The following is a 22069-nucleotide window of genomic DNA, read 5'->3' on the forward strand; positions in this document are numbered from 1 at the left end:
TATATGTGGAATTAAGTTTCTTGTTTGCTTGTTTATTACCACATCACGCGAAAATGGCTAGACAAATGTTCACTTAAAGTCAAAAATGTATAGACTAGTCTGATTTAAAATATAATAGGTTAAACTACTTGAGTATATATAAGAATTTAACTATCAAAACTCTTAAGTATACATCTAATTTTTCGTACAAAGAATAGAATACAGTATATTATTTTTACAAATAGGAAAAATATAACGCTATTACTGAAGAAATATGCTTCCACAATTTGTAAGCAAATTATGAAAACATATTTCTTTAATAAAATTATATTCATAATATATTAAATTAATACATAGTATAATTAGCATTTATAATGTATTAAATTAATATATTTTTTTAATAATTCCATATGAATTTATATATTATATATGTCATTTGAAATCGAATTGAGTTTTCGGACGTAGAAACACAGTTAAACTACTGTAATATCATAATTAAAATTAATGCTCAATAGGCATCTATTAAAGATATTTTAATATGCTGGAAATCTGTAAAGAAATTTATTTATTGCGAAAAATATTATCGACCCGGAGTAGAACCCGAATTTGTTGTATTTCGTGTAAGCGTCCTAAACCTTTAGGCTGAAGTCTTAGTAATATTCTTCACAATAATCAGCATATGTATGGGAACAAATGTCTTTATTTCAGGCGATATAATATAAATAATACGAGTCTCAATCTTAATAAATAAAAATCTTTCACGGTTGAGATAATATCTTTCGAAATAAATAAATTTATTTACAGGTTTCCAGCATATTAAGAATTCTTTAATAAATGCTTATTGTGAGCATCAAATGGGGCAGTGTGAATGAACCGTTCCATTAACATGCTTCGTAAGCAATACAAGTGGCTCAAGTGATTAGGTGCTTGCATTGGAAATCGAAGGATGTGAATTCAAGATCTGTTGTAGAGTTCGCCTTGTGAAAAATATTAAATCAATTTAATACAAAATATTCGTATAATACAATTACATTATGTTAAATTAATACGTGGATATGTTAAAAATTCAACATAAAAAATTTAACAAGAGTTTAACAGAAATACAAAATATTTTTTATCATGTACAGCGTACTTTTTCAAAATTAATGTTAAACAGGATCTGTTAGTATCTATTAATAAATACATATGTACTTTTTTATTAAGTGTCGTGAAATTTGTATATTTATCTCAACTGTTTTAAGTAAATGATCCTAATTTGTTGAATTATTCACGTTTGTAAGTGACAACGCGCATATGAAATGATTTTATCGTACTTGATGGATGATTGGAACGCTTTCGAACATGATCTCGCGAAAACGAGAGTGCTGATAGGAATCGCCACCGATGTATCACGGCGTCGAGAGATGCCGATTGAAACATCGACGTCGCGTGAAACATGTCGCGCTAGCTCGTCTCTTTGATGTTTTGCGGATTTAACACTTTTTCAACTTCGACACGATGTGGTGTATCCCGAGTGAGCTTCGAGAGTGCTTCGAGTGACCACGTTCAATGCGCGAAGCGTGCAAATGACAAGTATAACGCATGATACGATACTAATTTATTTGAAAACGATGATTGATCCGACGAAACTTTATCGTTCGCCGGAACTTACCAAAGCGAAGAAAGAGAGAGATGGAGGGAGAGCGGAAAGAAGAAAAAGAATGACGCACATTAAATCGATACTTCCGATTTAGGACGCGCCACAGCTGTGTTGTGCTGCTGTTTAAAAACGGAAGAAAGAATTTCCTAAAAGAAAAAGTTTAAAATTATATAACGGAATTTTGCATAAAATTTGTGATCTGCAATTATGAGTATACTTAAAAAAAATACAACAGGTGTAGAAATATTAATCTTTTATAAAATATTGATAACTATTTGCGCAATTAATTTCGAAATAATAGTGCGACAAACAGTAATGATATAGCAGATCATCTTAGCGGTATGTTTGCGAAATTAGAAAGGAAATTGTTCAATAATTGAGAAAAATATTTTTTAGTTGTATATATATTACGTTTAAAAAATTTAGAAATATTGTGCATAAAAGAATCAAATTAATCTATGTACATGTTTATAAAAATGCATAATTATTCTTAAATTTAGCACAAAATTTAAATTATTATATGTTAATCTTAAATTATTGTATGTATAGGGGAAAGTAAGGAAATTATACGTACTTAAGGGGAATTCATTGTTATGATGTGATTTTTGAAATTGACATCAATGTAAACTATGTGGAGATTCAAACTATAAATATTCTTCTATTGCAATCTTATACTGAACATTTTTTCATTTGTGAATATTTGTTGGGATAGTATTCAAATAAAGATTCTAAATTTAAATATTGATTTAAATTTAGAATCCATAAAATAATAAGAATAAATAAAAGGACTCCTTGAATTATAAACAATGAATACTAATAAACAACAAAGGCGATTGGAGGTATATGTGCACCGTCTCCTGCGCTAACTCCTATCGCTTGTTGTTAATATTCATTGTTTTTAAATTTAGAATATTTTGTCAGTGTACCAACTAAATCCCCCTCCCCTTTTTTATGCAGCAGCATAACGGAGAGGGCCTCGGTATCACCTACTCGGTATACAATTACCTTACTTCCCCCTATATACATATTTAACATGGCAAAATTTTAAGTAAAGAATCAAACATTTTTTTAAAATAATTGTAAAATACTTATATCTTAAAATAGATTTATCTAATTTTTTATAAATATTGTTTTTATAAATTTTATTCTGACAAAATATTATCTATGTTATGGCGAATCATTACGAAATTTTTGTTAATTAGCGATGCTGTTATTGTGCAATATTTCCACAATTTGCCTATCAGCGAATACATTATCTTGCGTATATACATATGAATATATATTCTTGTATTTATTTATGAAATTCATGTGGTTCCTCGTGGTATATCGCAGCAGTAGTCCTGATTTCTGAGAGTATTATATAGCTTGAAAAAAGTATAATATTTTTACGTGAACTATTAATTTTATAAATATAATTTCTTAGTTGTATTGTGGTTGTATTGTATTTTTATTTAGAAACAGAGGGAACCCGGATTCACAAGTCGATTTAAAGTCGATTGGACCAATTAGGACCTACTAGATTTTCTATAGATCTTCGAAAGAAGATCGGCATTTTATTGATGCAACGTTCATAAAATATCGATCTTCATCGAAGATCAATAGAAAATGTAGTTGATATCAAATCAATCGGTCTGAAAAATCAATCGATATCGATTTGATTTCGACTTATGAACCAGGAAAATGTATTAGACATTCTCGAATATTCATTACGTAATTATAAATCCGCGGAATTGCAGCAATCGTTCCGATTTCAAGGTATTATAACGTAAAAGAAACGTGAGTTTTATTTTTATTGAGTGAAATTTTAATTTTCATGAATAATATTATTTAATGCTTCAGATATTTTCGATGAATTCTATATGTTAAAAAATTTAAGCGATTGGTGAATTAATGAGGAATTTTATAATTAATATTTCCTGCGGACTAAAACTATTATGAAAGTTTTTCATGCAGTTTTTATTTTTACGCATAATGCTTGTTAATTACATAGTTGGAAATATGCTTCGGGACGCTTAAATAGAATTCCAATAGTAGAACACGAGTTTTAAATTTACCGAGATTATATGTACAATATATTGCTACAACACACGTACACACGAATCAAAACTTCACCATTACAGCTATGTCGAACTCTATGTTGAACATGTTCAGTAAAACTGGAAGTATGAGAAAAAATGTCAATAATCGATACATTCAATCAGCCTTTATCTTCCGCATCATCGCACATCGACGTATATATCATACGTTTAATTTAAAAATAGTTGATACAATTTCATAACACGAATCAGTTATTTCCCTTACGATCTTTCAATTAATTACGGCGCCATTCTTCTTATCGAAAATCCATTTCTAAAGAATTTAATTCCTTTTAAGAAGAGAGAATACAATGTAATTTATTTCTTATCATTTTGATATATTTGCAGCTTTTCCGATCATTTATCTTTAATTAAGCAAATTGCTTTTTATCAGAAAGTTTTTCAAGACATCAAGAAATAATAAGAAAGCAATATTAAATCGCCATTGCTTAAAATGTATTTACTATCGCTAAAATATATTAAAATTATTTGAAAATTGAGAAAATATCGACTTGTTATTGTATAATATAAAACAATTAGGCTTCAAAGAATTATAAAAATATAATAATCAAGCTAATATAAGCCGATGTGTATCGGTGTGCGTATGTAAAATTCTTTATTAAAAAAAAAGTAGACATTTCGACCTTCATTTTAAATCATCAACAGTATCTGACTGACGTATTAACAAGTCAAAAATCGATTGCTACTTTATTTTAAGCTAATTTGATTTATGTATCCACTTTGAAATTTCATATCTGCTGTAACTGTCTTGTTATTTATCATATTTTTTAAATTATCTTTCCAATATAATATCTGATTGAGCATCAAATTATTAAAAATTGCTTATCAATTTAATTTAATTTGTGATATTGCAGTAGTTAATATAATTTAATTGCGTTTATAAATCCGGAAAATCAATTCGGCGCACAGTTCAAATAACTATACAAATATGGTATATATGCACGTACATATGTATTATATACATATATAATTCACACACGCATTGAATTAAACATTAAAGATCCAGCTTTGACTGGTATAGGCTTCTAGTTTATCGATTGTATTTCTCATATTTACGATCTAAAATAAGATTTTTATTGTTTATCATATTTTATTTGATATTTTAGATATTTGATAATTGTATATTGAATATTAAAAAATTCTTATAGTATTTTCCGATCAAAAGTCTGCCACATATATGATCGATTCTTGTGGTCTACTCTATCGAGAATTGAAAGTTCAAGCGCCTTTTTTTGCGGGAACGTTGCCAAATAGCGGCAAGGAACAGTGCAGCAGACCCGACTTTGCGAAAAACTTGCTGCTTCCTCGGCTATATTCGTCAAGGACTGTCGTATCTTATTGACAGGGCTGCTCTTTTAACCATCGATTGCTGTCTACAAGAATATCTCTACAATTTTTTTACTAATCTAGATCGCTCTTGTGCGCGCGCGCGCGTGTGTGTGTATGTGTGTTTAGACTGGACGTTCAACTATTTTTATGAAACTAAGTAGCATATCGACGTTGGAATTTATTTTGTTGTAGAGCTACACGTTCTATAAGAAATAAAATTGAAGACAGAAAATCGATTGGATATTTGGTACAAAATCTATTAGTAATTTATCGGACAAAAATGAGAAAGCCAAGTTCTTAAAAAATATACCGATTACATGGATCAATATTTTTTAGTATAACAAAAGCGGCAGAAAATTATTTATTAGTTGAATAAATTTATCTCTTTTCAATAAAATATTAAAATAAATGTATGCATATACATAAAGTTAAAAGGTAAAATAAATATAATAAATTTTTTAGGCGTAAAAATAAGAGAAAATTGATGGATTATTATTCGCACCTGATCATACGTAACGATTTTCCAATTATTGGTTTAAAAAAAAATAAAATTTACAATTTACATTTTTATATGCTGTAATAATAATAATAATATTTCATAATACGTATATATCTGTAATACATTTATTGCATAATAATTAATTACTTTTTTAGATTATTTATTCATCCCGGTTTACTTCATGACACACATGTATAATTACTCTTTCAAAAAAGAGTACTACTTATTATTAGAACTTTTGCAAAAAATTTCCAATCGGACAACTACGTCGTAACTCGTATAAGGAGCACGAGAAACGTTCGATGTGGAACTTCTATGACCGTATTCTTGCGCAAAACTATAACAAGCACGTCGTGTTATCGACAAGTTATTCCTGGCTTTCGGAAGCTCCTGAAGTAACACTTTGCTCGAGAATCTTTTGCGCCGATCATAAAAATTAACTTAACGTCTCACCACAATGTTTCCCGGATATGATGCTACAGCAGAAGGAAATGTGAATAGATAAATCTCGATATTAAATTTGATAAAAGGCGTGTCAGGTAAGTCTTTGTCTCTCGATATTTAGCGGATAATGAACAGTTGACATTGTATGTAACCGTGCATTATTTATTGCGCTAAATACATTTAAATCATATTAAGACTCGATCTTCGAGCAAATTGTAACATAAATCATCTTATTATAACGGCAATATTGGCACCAGCGACGCAACCGTATTTTCCCTCGTGACATTCTGTACATAAAGGTCGGCCGTTTTCTCGATCCTGCGATCCGATAAACAATTAATAAACATAAATTCGCTCGAAATCGCCGATGGGACAACACCAGCGCATGCTCGCTTACTCGCTTGCGCCGCATAAAATCCTTATAAATTCTTTTTTACGAGACAGAGTACATAAAATTGCGCCGAGTCCCTTGCGATTTATATCCCGACGCCTAGCGTCGTCCTCTGTTTGCGCGACGCCTTGCTTCAAAGGGCTCACCGAGCTACGGTCTCCCTTTCTTTTTCTATTTCCAGCCTTTAAAAGGCGATCGTTAAAATACGGCGAGAGTGTCGTAAATCGCCGATCGTTACGGAATCGTGTGCGGTGCTTCGACGAGAAGGGAAGGAAGGCTTCAATTACCGGCGATGTGGTTGCAACAGGCCGTCCTCTCGTTCACGCTACGGCCAATCTCTCACAGAGTAATAAGAGTAAATGCGTCCGACATAAAGGTCGAAAGAACGAAGCAGACTGAACCCTGAATATCGGTGATCACATCAACGATCGCTTTATGACGGCGTTCTATAAAGACAAATATTCTTCAAGGAGTATGTAGATATATATAAAATTGCAAAAGTATATATATAAAAAAGTTTGTTATTAACCACCAAATGTATTTTGTTTAGTATATGGTGCAATATGTAGTAAATATTACTAAACATAATAATAGTAACCAATGGTTTAATAATAATTAGAGAAGAAAATAATATACGTATAAAAAAGTAAAATTAACGTTTAGTTGGTTTTGATTATATTAACCGAACATTTAATTGAAATTATTTCGTTAACTCTTAATAACTATCATCTAAATTCGATTATTATAATTATTACCAGATAATTTTCCTTTTTTACCGATAGAATTTCTTCAAAGAAAATTAGAAATAAAAAATAAAAAAGCGCGCTATTTTTTAAGGAATTTATACGGTGGATCAGTATTGAATTCTGGCGAAGCGAAGCACCGATTCTGTACCGAAAAATAAATTTTCTATTTCAACAATAATGTGGTAGTGGCCCAAAATGTGGATCAGTATTAAATAGTAGTACTGATCCAGTACATTTTCGATATTATATCTATATTTTTTTAATTATCCAATTATTAACAACCAGTCATCAGTGTCAGATGTCAGTATTGAGACAGTATATTGGCAGTATATTTGCAGTATCATGTCAGTATTTAATACAGTAACTCCGTGCTATAATGATACTGCATTATAAATCTTGGCTCATTGTGTGTGCTATCATCTTAATATTCATTTAATATCTATTTTACACTGATGTGTAAAAATTGATATTGGGCCAGTACCTCGATAGTCAATTCCTAGATTATACTAGAAAATTAATATTTCTTTTAATTTCCTAAATAAGCGAGATGAACTGTTCGCTCCAAAAATGATCTTTTCAGAATAATTTTGCTATATAAAGTTTTAATAATTTTTATAGATTTTCTAATTGAGTTTTATAAATTTATAAGTTTTTGTATCTCTCAGAGGAACAAATGCATAATAATATATAATTTTCAAAAAGATACAATTTATATTTATTTGGCCCGAGCCTTTCGCCTCTTTTAAGAATATTATTATATTTTATAGCTATTTTAATGAGTTAATTTTTATTTTCAAAATATTAATATTAATATTAATTTAATAACATTTACGTTATTTGCAAAGTTGCGCAATAACGAGTATTGTACAAGAACTAGAAAATATAGAGTATAGAAACTATAATAATTATTATAATTATAGCTCTAAAAATAATTTATCTTAATATAAATAAAAATATTAACTTGCATTGTTTATATTTACGCATTGATACGTTTTATTTATATTAATGTTTGATATTATAAACATGCTATGATATAAAAAATTTTTTTTAGATCAGCTGTTCTCTCCCGCCCCACTTACAATTAGAAATTTATGTATGGGAAGTTTATAGTTATAGGAGTCGATAGGTTAAAAGAATATCCATCCGTTATTTGCTGAAACACATTTCCTTTTTTAATTTAACACAACTTTATTCTACATACAGAGAGGTACCTATTCTATGGATTTGAGAATTTTTTTGCAATTTCGCGTATTCTCTTCTTTTCGACTATAGAATACATATATTTACACTTTCTGTATTCATTTTTTCCCCTTCGTTTTCTACGGAAAGCGAGAGATAAAGCGCACGTTCGCTATCGATGCCTCGCAATGTTTGTTTTACGGCGATTTTTCTCGTATTTGCACTTGTGGATTTTAGGGTCGTCGTATACGGTTGAAAATCCGTGGCTCTGATTTCGACTTGGAAAAGTCCGGCGCGTATAACTACCGGAGATAACCACCGACGATCATCGGATAGACACGCAAACACGGCTCTCCGCGTGACAATGGTGGCAGTCGATCGAGCAATGTTGCCCGGTACGGGCAACATCGATGATGACAGTGACGACGGTGACAATGGCGGTGACGGTCGTCGTCATCGTCGTCGTCGTCGTCGTCGTCGTCGTCGTCGTTGCGGCGCCATTCGCGATAAATGCATTCTGACAAAACGCGGCGAACGGCAGAATTGATACCGGGAAAATACAGCTAACGAAAGGCGATCGTGAATAAACAGCCGTGATTTGACGATTTTTTTGGATATTTTACGGTGAAGTCGACTCGAAACTGATATCGATAAAATCGAGAGCTCTTTGTCATCGGAATTCCGAAGGGTGCGATGTCAATTCGACGGTGTAATTCGACGGTACGGGTATCCAGGATTTTAAGTAAAGAAAAGAGGGGGCAAAAATTTATCTTCACATAAAACTTACTAAAATATTTATATCAAAGCCAGTTTTCAGCGAATTTTCTTATAAAATACGCGTGAATCACATGCGCATTGATCAATGAGCGTTTAATTTTTCGTCATAGAAATAATTTTTATGATTTAATTACTTTTTCTTGTCGTAATAAGAACCTCGCATTAATTATATGAAAAATTGAGTCTCAGTGAAATGAGTTAGTTTTCATATAATGTAGCTTATGATATGATGAACAAAAAATGTCACAAACAAGTTCAATAATGGATAATTTTAAGTAATGTGTCAAAGAAATTCAGTGAGCACAACACTTTTTACACTCTTGACATAACTCAAAAATTACATCTTTTGTTCACTACATTGCTACACCATGTGTAAAAATTAATTCCCTACATCGAGATACAATTGATCATAATTGGTGTACTTCAAATTAATTATAAGTATAACAAATTGGGTCTCGGTAAAATATATTAGTTTTTACATTGAAAGAAAAGTTATGTTTAAATTGAACAAATTGTAACTTTCGTTGATTTTTTTTTTAATTGAAATGAAAATATTTTTGAGGTAAATAAAAATTTACTTGATTTCATGAAATGACGTTCAAATCAAAGAAACTTTTTTTAATTGCATAACAATGCAATTTCTCTTAATTAAAGAAACTTTTCTCTGGGTGTAAGTTATAATGTGGTGAACCAAGGATGTCAAAAACACAAGTTCTATAATGAATAATTTTTGCTGTACAAAAGTATAAGTAAAACATATGTTCACAGAGCACCTGTGATACACTACAACTTAAAAACTGTCATTTTATTGAGACTTATGTGCCTGTGTTCATCATATTATAAACTACATATTGTATGTAGCTAATTCATTTATCCGGAACAATTTATCATACATATAATTAGTGGATCCCACATGAATTATGTAGTAAGTAGTCCCTTTTATACATCACAGCTCAAAAATTATTAATTATTAAATTTTGTGTCTATGATATTTTGTAGTCTGCACTTTCATTTCAACTAATTTACAATAAAGTTATCATTATTGTAGTTATTATTATAAGATATACTATATGTGAAAAGTAACTTGCATATTTCATTTGGGATTCAATTTTCTAAATAACTAGTACAGGGTATTGAGAGAGGGGGGAGAGGGACAAGAGTTCCCTGAGTTTTTTCGTACGCTTGGTGTTTGGAGCGGTGTATATTTCAGGGAACATACCGTCCATACCCGCATAATGCGGAAGTTTCTCGCAATAATAATTTGATACGCGAAATTTGCGCGAACGAGAAATTCTAACAGGCGGCAAAGACGACCGTTCTTCTCAATGTGTACGTGGATATGTATATGCGTATACATCTGTATATGTAGTAATGAATACCATCGACAATGAATATCATCAGCCATGAAACCTACCGCATTGACGTAACGACGCAACAAACGACCGTGTTGCACATCCGATAGCGTGGGGAATTGCAGGTAAATTTAATAATTGTAAGGATAATGCAGCGTAACACGATAACGCGCGATCGATATCAGCTGCTTTGCGGCTTCGCCGCCGATCGCAGATCGTTGCCATTGCGACGCGATGGCCGCGCGCGCGTTCGTGCCTTTATTACAGTTTTTATTCCGAGTACAATTCATGCATTATCGATCGTCGCCATTGCGAAATCCATAAGCCATCCGCTGCGCCGCGTCGCGCGTAGTTTATCGCACCACCTCTCCCTCTGGTGATTACCCTCAGTTAGGCCTCGCAGCCTGACGTTTTGCGATCGGCGATTAACACCCCGCGCTTCGACGCCATTGACGACGTACGCCCTCGTTCCGGCATCGGCATCGCGTCCGATAAGTTCGTCGCGGATGTTTTATTTTTCTTTTTCCACCCTTTCTTTCGCTCGTCGCTTTTGAGAGATGACCCTTTCGTCGCGAAACTTTTTACGCGGAAATTGAAGTCGAGTGACGGGCGAAAGTGCGATACGCGACGCTGACGATATTGTATTTTAAGGTAGACTTTCAGATTAGATTGACAATCACGAGATGGTATGACTTATGACTGGTTTCCGCAATCTGCCATGAAATGGATGACATTAAAGCTCTGATAGTGTTTTAAGTGAAATTTTCGACATTTTAACAATGCGCCGCGACAAATGACCGCGGAAAAAAAAAACATTGTAGCTGCTGAATTCAGAAAAAAAGAACTCTACCAGAAAAACGTTGGACTTCAAAAATGATGGACGAATAATTATTAGATACTATGGCATAGCTGTTAATATATTTGAAATATAAATCGTTGTTATGTATAAAAACGACAATTTATTTATGAGATTATTAAGTTTTGTATTTTGTGTTGTGTGACGTTTTTCATGCGCTTACGCCTGCAATCAACTTTTTAGGAATACGCATCGTACGCGTTATCACATTGCGACGAGATGCATAATTAAACACGGACACAAGCGAGGCAAAGTGTGTGATTTATGTTACCGCAGTTTTGCACAGCCATGAAACGCATGCAAGAAATCAACGGCGCATTAAAGTGCATAACTGCTATGCGCAAATATCAACGATTTTTTTAAATATTGGCAGTGAGACTCTTCGTCGAAAATTTAATATCGAACATATTTCGGATGCGCGTGTGTATACGTCGAAATATATATAATAGAAACCAGAGGCGACGTATTTTTTTATAAGCATTTTTTTTATCTATTTCGATATTTGTATTATTCCCGGGAGAGATTATGGTTCCAGTTTTTCTCGCAAAGCGACGCCAAATTATAAGTAATAATACGTCGCGCTGTACAAGAATGTGTTACAATAACTATATTGTAACACATTCTTCATTATTATAATAAAGGCTTTAGCTTCTCTATCGATTTTTACTTCTAATTATCCGTTTAATTATGCAAGAGTAATTTGAAATACACAATTTAATACTAATGAGATGCTTTCTTTCTCTCTCGCTCCCCCCCCCCCACCCTCTCTCTCTCTCTCTCTCTCTCTCTCTCTCTCTCTCTCTCTCTCTCTCTCTTTCTCTCTCTCTCTCTCGTAATCTAAATTTGAGTGTAATTAAGTATGTGTTTAGTATGACTGAATTTTTATGTCGAGTTTAAATTGCTAAGTTTGCGAATCTTTTGCATCCCATTATTAAACGGTGTCTACGGGGAACAGACGCTATCATTGAGGTAAAGTTGCATGAGTTAAGTTCAGTTAAATTTAGTTAGCCGGGACGATCGATGAAACGTTCGGTAGATAAACATCCAAATACTTTAATGAAATTACAAAGCTCACTTGTCTATTTGCTTCCCTTGATTTATTCCGCGTCGCTTAGTCCGCATTTTAATGGCGACGTTTATTTCTGTGTAACGTTACGTGACTTGCGTAATTGATTCATAATTTTTGTAATTTACGAGGGAACCTCACAAAGTAAATTTTTATTTTAATGAAACTTTATATACATATAGATTACGTAATAGATAAATAGATAGATTTAAAAAATATCAATTGGAATCATAAATCGATATAAAAAGTGAAATCATTTCTCATATGTAAAGCAATTTTAGCCTTTTTCATTATATCTCAAAAATTATTCATGATATCGAAAAATGTTTCGTATAAAAGTTATGTAATAAAATTATCTCTATTCATTTACGTTAATAAAGATAAGTTGCCGATGTCATATCACTTTGGTGCGTTTTGTTTTACGCTTACAGCGCTTGCAAGCATTATTTGTCCTTGTTTAATATTTGATAGACAACAAAGATGAACTGACGCTTAGAGCGTTTAATGAAAGCGTAATAATGAAACGCATTCTTTGTTTTTAGATATACTTTTGAAACAAAAAGCTAAAAATAAAATTTTAAAAATACAAACCAGATAGTATGTTATCAGATAATGTAACAGTTTTTACAATATTGTTTGCTATTTTGCAATAATTACTTTTTTTGTAAAATAAACAAAAATGAGCGTCTGGTAAAATAGGATATAGTAAAATGGCATAGTAGGCAGTAATATATTGTACATATTCCTATTCTGTTTCTTTCACAAGAATTATCTGTACAAAATATCGGACAAGTAATGTATATGAGAGTTTCTAAAATCTTACTTCGATATAAAATGGTCTTTGTTGATTTATGTATGTGCATACTTTAAGCTTTTGCAAGACGCAAACATAATATATATGCTTTAAGTTTATCTAAAAATTTAACTAGATATAGATCTGGTGAAAATAATTTTGTTGTACTATTAAAATTATTTGCAGGGCGTTTTTACATTTTCAAGATATAATATGCTTTATTGTTGTAGATACTAGCCAGTACAAACTAATAATGGAAAATGATTGCATATTGTATAGATTTCATTTTATAGTATTATTAGGTGTTGGAATTAATTCGTAGCGTTTTTTAATGAAAGAATGTTATTTATTTCACATGAGCATTAAAAAATACATTAATGAAAGTACTTCCCATCACTTGTAAAACGCTACGAATTAATTCCAACACCTAATAACATGAGACAACGAAATTTTGTAAAAAATACTCATAACTGAAGTATACTGAAAAAAACTTACCGCAAAAATTTCAATCTTCGTTTGTGGAATTTCCTATTTTTCTTAAGCTAGTTCTTTAGTCGCATCGCAGTATCATAAGCATGTCACAAACGTCACGGTCCAAGCAACATCAAGCTAATTCGATTTTGGTTGGATTGCAACGCTTGCGACAGTACAATGTGACTAATGTAGAATCAGTTTAATTTTTTTTCGATACAAAACTCGTGACGCGTGATTGTTTTGTGAGTCTGTAGAACAGACGTTGGCACCTACCAGACGACAAATTATTCGAAAGAATTGTAATTTTTCTTATATTTATGAAGCATGTTTTCTGTCGAAGCATTATCCCGTTTTATTCCATAATTGTATAACAATAATGTTTAATAAAAAAAATTTATTTTTTATTTTTCATACGGAATTAATATAGCATCCATCATTGCTGCTTTGCTTATAATTAATACACATTTCCATAGTTTGCATGCATAATTTACATTTGTACAGTAATCTGATATGAAGAATCGTATAAATCTTTGTTTTAAATTAATTTTTATTTTATAAAATGAAAAACGGACTTTAATGACAAACATCAATTTCTATCTTAAAATAATCCAAAAACATTCCTATAACGAAAAAAATTTTTTACAAGATAGCGCCGTAGTTACAATTCTAGAATTCTTATCTTTAAATAACTTTTTCTTATTTTTAAATAACTTTTTTTGGATTATTTTAAGATAGAAATTGATGTTTGTCATTAAAGTCCGTTTTTTATTTTATAAAATAAAAATTAATTTAAAATATAGATTTAAAAAACGTCTTGAGAAAATATAAATATATAAAGAAATGATAGGAAATGATAAGAATATTCATATAAATTTGTATTTAAAAATATTATAAAAGAATGTAGCCAAGTTATCGTGCAAACTTTGACAAAATATAGCTACATATATTAAGAAAAACATGCAAACGCACTTGACTTGCACGCATTTGTTTATCGTATACATGCTTACATTATCCGTTATAACTTTATCAATTTTGTAACAAGAAATTTTTTACATACGACTACGCAGTAAATTAGGGGTAGCTAATCCTTTTATCTAGCATGGAGGTTCGCGAAATCTTTAGCACTCTTTTAATATGGCTGAGAATTAAACAATAAATATTGTACCTTTAGTTATACTTTCTTCTCTTGCATTGAAAATAAAAAAATTTCATTTGTTTAATAAAGTTTATTTTACTGTGTTTCGTTTTATATTAATTGTTTTAAAGTAAATAGTTTAGCATAAACACGAACAAAACAAATGTAATTAGAAAGCGCAAATATAAAAAATAGATTTTAGTGAAGTACAATTGTTATCGTGTCGTTTTTTATTTTATTAATTTTTAATGTTTGACATATTTATGCTGTTAAGCAGGTCATTGACACTAAGAATGTCTTTGTGTGTCACTAATAACAAGCATGTCGCGGTTTAGCCGTACGTGACGCGATTTGATAATGATATTTAATAGATAATTAAATTTTTTATCTCTCAAAAATTATCTCCTTAAGAGGATCTCAAATTAAAAACCGAACTCTAATAGCATCGCTATTTTATCAATGAAATGCGAATTCCATACGATTTAACAAATATATTTATAAATACACATTCTTGTATTACATTTATATTGCACGCACAAATTTGCATAAATTTTCGTAATACATTTTCGTATCGAATTTTAGTCTAATTTTAAGAATTCAACGTTGTTTTGTTCGAGTAAAATGTAAACTACCAGTCAATTATACTACCTGTGAATTATAATTTTGTAAGTCTAGATTGTTTTTATTATTATATTAAGCAAATGTTATCACGACTTGACAATTGTAGACGTCATATTGAACTAAGAAATAGTAAGGATCTCAATTTAAAAAATTTTTATCATTCTTGGCATTTCATGCCAGTATTATACTTTAATTCTGAAAAATGATTTTCAAATCTCTAAAAATAATATCGATATCATTCTACGAAAATTATTATTGTTTAATCAGTAAAACAGACGAAAGTTGGCGAAATGTGGAATTTTGCGTTCTCTATTAATCAGGTCTTCGAGCTTCAGTGCAAATTTTATATTTGATCCTCACTGTATAAAAATCTGAAAAGAATTTTTGTAAAAGCTTTAACAATTAGCTTTTACTATCATAGAAATCGGATTTATTGTATTTTATTTATTTTTTACAAATTTAAATTTATCTGCCGGAATTCACAATCAAACTATTGACTGCGCTTTCAATCAAAGTCATGGTGATTAACACTTTCTACGAATTAATTGTTAATCTATTATAAAAAGAAACTTTATTGTAATAACCCAAAGTGTTAATTTTATTCATGCGATCTCCTTCGATCCTCTGTTATATGTTTGGAATATGATTTACATACTTAGAAGAGAAAAGTTTACTAAATCGCCGCAATACATGATTTGTAAATAGTTGGAGAATTGAATGACAAATTAAGCAAAATGCTAGTATAATTGCAAATTAGCGCAAATTGGAGATTGTTACAAGAGAAGGAGTTGGCAAAGTGACGGATGTATATGTATACGCAAGAATCTTCGTCTTGTTGAAAGTTAACGAACGCAGAGTAGCGGCTCGTTAACGAACAGGGATTCTCTTCATCCTACCGGATCGCGCACCAGAAAAGAAAATATCTCGTGCCTCGGTTCCTCTTCCTCCGCCATTTTCACTTTTTTTTAACTCGTCGCTCGTCGCTCGTCGTCGGCTCACAAAGCGCCTCATTAGTATAATTTTTTTCGATGCTACGTCGCGTCGCGTCGCGTCGCGTCGCGTCGACGCGAAGGTTTGGTTTGCGCGTTAAACGTATCCGTAATTTTGACAACAAATTGTTTCTGAGAAACGAGGGAGACATTTTACAAATGCCTCGAAATAAGCGAAGAGATTTCTAGTAATTATTAACCCGTGAAGATTCAGCGACTGTCGGAGAATTTTGCTGACGTTAATTTATATCTCGACATTAACGAGCCTGGTGAAAAAGGCAATATAGTCTCTCGCGTGAGGTGCAGAAATGCACCGTAGTGGAATGCACAGCAAACTTTGTTCACTCAGTAATTTACGAGCCAATTCAAATTGTAAACGCAACGCGCTTCGTTAGAAAAGTTCACGCGGTCGAGATTTTGAAGCGCGAATCAGCGCGAATCAGCGCGAATCTTTATAAACAATCTCCATAATAAATCATCATAGACGCGTATACGGACTAACATCTCATTTTCTCTTTTTCTTTACTTGCGGAAATAGATACTACCTAAATAATATATAACATATGTAAAGTATAATCCTATTTTGTTGTAGTAATTTGAAAAATATGATAGAAGATACGGTATGCGAAGCACAAATATTTTCCGAGCTCCGATATGGACTCTCGTGTAAAATTCCGCTTGACTCTGATCTCCAGTCGGGAAGTAAGAAAAATAACGCAACACGCGAGGTAAGAAAAATAACTGTGCGCCATATCGTCCAGTCCGATTTCGATAACGCGCGACGAGAAAAATATATCAGCGACAGTGCTTGCGCAAGTCGTCCACCCACCGGCCGGTCGACTATACTTCACTTGTCGACAAGTGATATTTTCATCGTTTTTCGAATGACAACTTATCCCGGAAGATTAATCACCTCAATGCCGAAGAGGTGAGTTCTTTTTAAAATATGTAGCTCCGCGAAAGAGTTTCCCTATCCCTGTTTATATATTGGGTACTACGAATAGCCGCTTATTGCGCTCGCAATTTAATCCCACCGCGTAAAACGAGGCGACCACACGTGCGATAAGTCATTGCTCTCTCTTTCTCTCTCTCTCTCTCTCTCTCTCTCTCTCTCTCTCTCTCAAGTAATATTTTTATATCGCTTCTGAAAGTGACGTCCTTCGAGAGAAGATTAATCGCTCACTGTCTAAGAGATGGAAAACTTTGGATGTTTGACATTTTGATATTATATTGCTGAGATATTATATTGCTGACTCTTCTCTTTTTCTCTTTTTAAACTTGAAATATATCATAATAGTACAAAAATATTAGGTATATTGTATAATTAATTTGCTTTGTTAATAGTCGATTTTCTTAACGTCGAGAATAATATTATTTAATTTGATATATTTACCAATCCTTCGACTAATCTTTTCTCTTTGTAGAAATAACAACTATAATGATATATATAAAACGTTATGGTTTATATTAAAATGGTAGAATGTATATTAACAAGAAACTTTGTTTCTCTGTTACAGGGGCATCTTACAACAGGGCAGAAAGAATTACGACGAGGCGATTTTGAGTTATCAACGAGCCATTCATTTCCGACCTTCGTTAGCTCGTAAGTCCTTTAATTACATCTCCTTTTCCGACTTTAGAGACCGCGCAACGTCGTTGGCTTCATTAGCCAGATTCTTAAGTCTACGGTCATTCGTATAATTTAATATTTGAGCGTTATTAACGCTTATTTGATGAATTCGCGTCGTTGCCGCTGATCGATCGTCCAATAATCCTTAACGTCACGAAAATATATACTGTTAACACATTTACACGCATCAGTAGCATCTTTGCGCGAAATGAAGACTGTCACAAATGTCATTCATTTTATATTATTCAAACAGTGTTAATCCGTTATCGTTGACACTTATATTTAATTTTTACGCACTTGTTTTTATGATTTCATCTATGATTTTACTTGTGACGCAATAATTCTTATATAGACTTTACCGCTATTTATTTTTTTTACATTTTTATACACTGAAGTACTACATTTACACATTCTCTACAAAATTTATATTTTTGTTCATATGACTATATTACGTTCACGAACGCATACCCAGATTTTTCCAGACGGTCTTCCAATTGCTTCGTGAGCAGCGTTTTTTTTTTTTGTAAGAATTTTTTGTTTCTGAAGAGGATTCTCAATGAGAGAGAGAGACGTAATTTTTTTTTAAATTATTGTTTTTCCAAAATTATCAAGTAACTTACCGTAATTTACCGAGTAAATTATCATCATATTGAATCACTTTTACCTGTAATTATAATTGGATACCATAGAGATACATCGTAAAGTGGAACAACTGTAGTTAAAAATCGGGTTAAGTTGGTTCAAATTTCGATAAAGTCCAGACAGCAAATGTAAAAATTTGAACATAAGACATCTTAAAAACGTCTTAAGGACATTTTGAGTCGTTTTTAAGATTATTTTATGTCCTAATTTTGGACATGTCTAGGCATTTTCTAAAATTTGGGCCAAAATTATCTCATTTTATGGTATTATCTCAACTATTTCTTCGGCTTGCTTTACTTCTTGTGTAGTAAGCTCCCTTGGGTCCACGTATATAGTCCGTGCTTACCGTTAGAAGCTGAAAGATCGGCTCGCGTCCTTAACAAGCCGCTTTTTACCCGGGAGACCCAGTCTTTATAGCCTTAGACTTGAAGGTGTACATCGAAAAGGACTCATAGGAGGCAAAAAGAAAAAAGCAAGGAGAGAGAAAGATGAGCAGCTCGTTTGTTACACGTATATCCTCGATACAGTATAGACGATCCGCGATTTACTTCGGCCGACGTGGGAGCGGTTTGTTACCGCGCGAAATAGTTCGTCGTGTTACAATATCGATTTTATGGCTCCTTCACGTGCCATTCCGAGGTTTCCAGTCCCCAGATGTTTTTCATCCGTAAAGGGCGATATCGGTACTAACCCAAAAGCGCAATTGGTACTATGGGCACATCTGCAGCGTGAAACGGAACACAGAATGCAGATTAGATTTCGACGCTTTGCGTGCACGAGGTGCCTCGTAAACATTAATTTTAATGGCAGAATCTTGAGCGCATTTGTAGTTGATATCTTCTTGTACGGAAAATGTTCTATTCAACGTGTTAGAATTTAACGCACTACTATGTTTTTATTATATTTTAATAATTAACAAAGTATATACCGTCGCATTGATAGAAAAGTGACATATCTCAAAATTAGCAACTTTTAGTGGAACATTTTTAAAATTCTAAATTGAAACCATTCGATACATTGGTTCTCATTAGGAACATGCATAATTTCAATTTTTTTCACGTTATATTTTTAATTATGATGTATTCTTTAAAACTATGTCAAATGTTCGAAATTTGCAACCCTAATATAATGTAAATTTCATTCCTTATCAAAGTTGTTACATTTTAAACATGTTACATCCCAATTTATTTGAAGAAAAGTGTCACATCTCTAAATTTGAAGTTTGAAGACAGTTTAAATTCAAACATTTTATTTTTTAACTATCATTGAGAAAAATATCTGGTTGAAAAAAGACAAATCAGAAGATTGTATATCAATTGGAATTCCGTTATTTCAACTATAAATCTAATAGATTTAAAGTTCTGATTCGTTTATTTTTAACCAGAATTCCAATTAATCCAATTAGACATTTTTATCAATGTACTAAACAATATCACAAACGTGAAATAAGGTATATCTATTTCTAGATAAATGAAAATATACTTACCTTTTAAGAAAAAATGGTATAATCTTCATTAGAACATTTTTATAACTATTCCAGCATCAACAATATTCTTTTACTGTATATCTAATACAAAAATGATTCTTTATTATAAATAATTATTGCGATCAAAAAACAAGTAATATATCTGTTTTTTTATGACAAATTGAGAGAGCTACAAATGTGTCATTAATAAAAATGTATTAGTCTTTAGGGTCGATTTTCTTTCATTACCTCAACAATATTAAATTTTTACTTATGTCACTTCTATCGATGTGTGCAGCGATATATATAAACTTTCAATGTTCACTCGAATCTGAGTGGCTAATAAAACTTTATTTAATTGCATTCCGGACGTTTACTAATAATGAAAAACATTGGCACTTGGATGTTTTTAATAAAAAAAAGTCAATTTTAAATTCATAAAAATATCTGAAAAATCTTGCCCGATTAAATTTTAACGTCCAGCATGTGTACCATGCGACAGATTAATGTCATGTCGGATTTATCAGATGTACATCGAGAAAAGTATTGGCGTTGCAAACAAAGAATAACGTGCAAACGCATACGCGTACGCGCACACACGTAAATCCGAATGACATGTTCAAAGAGAGATATAATTTTGTATAAATTTATACGCGGACGGTTTGCATGCGCAATGAGCTTTGGGTAAATGACGGGAAAACGAATATTTACCGCATCGGCGATATGCGGGTGCGAAACGGTGGTGAATTTGTGTTACACGACACCATGCATACTATCCGTATACGACGATTTGCTTGAATCGACGCAGAATTATTTATTTACGAAAGGAACACTGTTCCGTACAGTTTAATATCGATTTTATTGCTTCTTTATGAGAAATACCTGTTCCCTATGATCTGGAGCGTTTCCCATCCGGAACGAAATGAAACGATTCGTACGAGCGCGATCGAATTCGCGTATAGCTTATTGTTAGACATCATAACCGGAAAGAAAAATGAAAATAAATGCGGAATGTGTTCAATTTCGCGGATGTCGTTCTTTTATATTAATATATTTCATTTTTAAATCGAAAGATACCCTGCGATAGATGGCTATCTCTCTGTAAATAATCACAGCCATGTCTCAGCGCAAAATTCTTAGTCTTACATATGCTGTTATTTTTCTAAGAAATTTGTATTTTGAAAGAAGGTTCTCTCTGCAATATTTAAATTTAGAAAGTAAAAGGACAAGTTAAATATGGATTATTCATATTCTATATTCTTAGAGATCTCTTTAATTTCTAATACTTATGTTTATTTGGCAATGACATGCGAATCCTTTTAATACCTCTAGGATTTCTGATGTCTAATTATTTTTAAAAAATTGATAGAGACAAACAGTTAAATTTATATACATGTTGCATTTAACAGATTGCCGATTCATTGTGTATCGTAACGAATATCCTAACGAAATGTTAATAAATTTTCCTAAATTGTTTGTCGCATTTGATGTGACATTCTTGCATGTGAAAATGAAAGTTGCGACAATGTTTGCAAAGTTACCTATATACATCGCTCGCATTTGGTAGCCCGCATTTGTGGTTTCTGTGTTGACCGAACAAAAATGACCAATGCAAACAATAAACAAATGTTGACCAAGTTACTGGCTGACAATATTGACTCTCTCTCCCTCCCTTCTTCTCTCCCCCTCCTCCTGTATTTCTCATCTTCTCCCCCTGGACGTAAAAATTAATTAGAATTTAAACAATTTTCTCTTTCTTTTTGCGGTTTTTGTATTGACTAAACAAAAATGACCAATGCAAACATTAAATAAATGTTGTTGACCGAGTTACCGGTTGACAATATTGACTTCTCTTGCTCCGCTTCCCTACTCTTAATTTGTTTTGTTCTACTTCAACATTTTTAAACGCGCAGATATCGATTGCAAGTAAAGGATTAATGGAGATCATATAGATCGATACTCACATA

General features: G+C 32.0%; 1 protein-coding gene across 3 annotated transcripts in view; it reads left to right on the forward strand.

Annotated features, from left to right (window-relative positions):
* Tmtc2 (Transmembrane O-mannosyltransferase targeting cadherins 2) overlaps window positions 1-22069 on the forward strand; it is a 290264-nt gene that overhangs the window by 215825 nt on the left and 52370 nt on the right. For all 3 annotated transcript variants that reach the window (XR_015546164.1, XM_087409526.1, XM_087409524.1), the window contains exon 6: window positions 17883-17968. Coding sequence is in view for 2 of the 3 variants with exons in the window: in XM_087409526.1 (XP_087265652.1) it covers window positions 17883-17968 (86 nt within the window). In the remaining variant the exon portion in view is untranslated. The remainder of the gene's footprint in view (window positions 1-17882; window positions 17969-22069) is intronic.

Source organism: Acromyrmex echinatior, chromosome 9, assembly GCF_024713525.1.
Source record: "Acromyrmex echinatior isolate Ae372 chromosome 9, ASM2471352v2, whole genome shotgun sequence".
NCBI lineage: Eukaryota > Metazoa > Arthropoda > Insecta > Hymenoptera > Formicidae > Acromyrmex > Acromyrmex echinatior.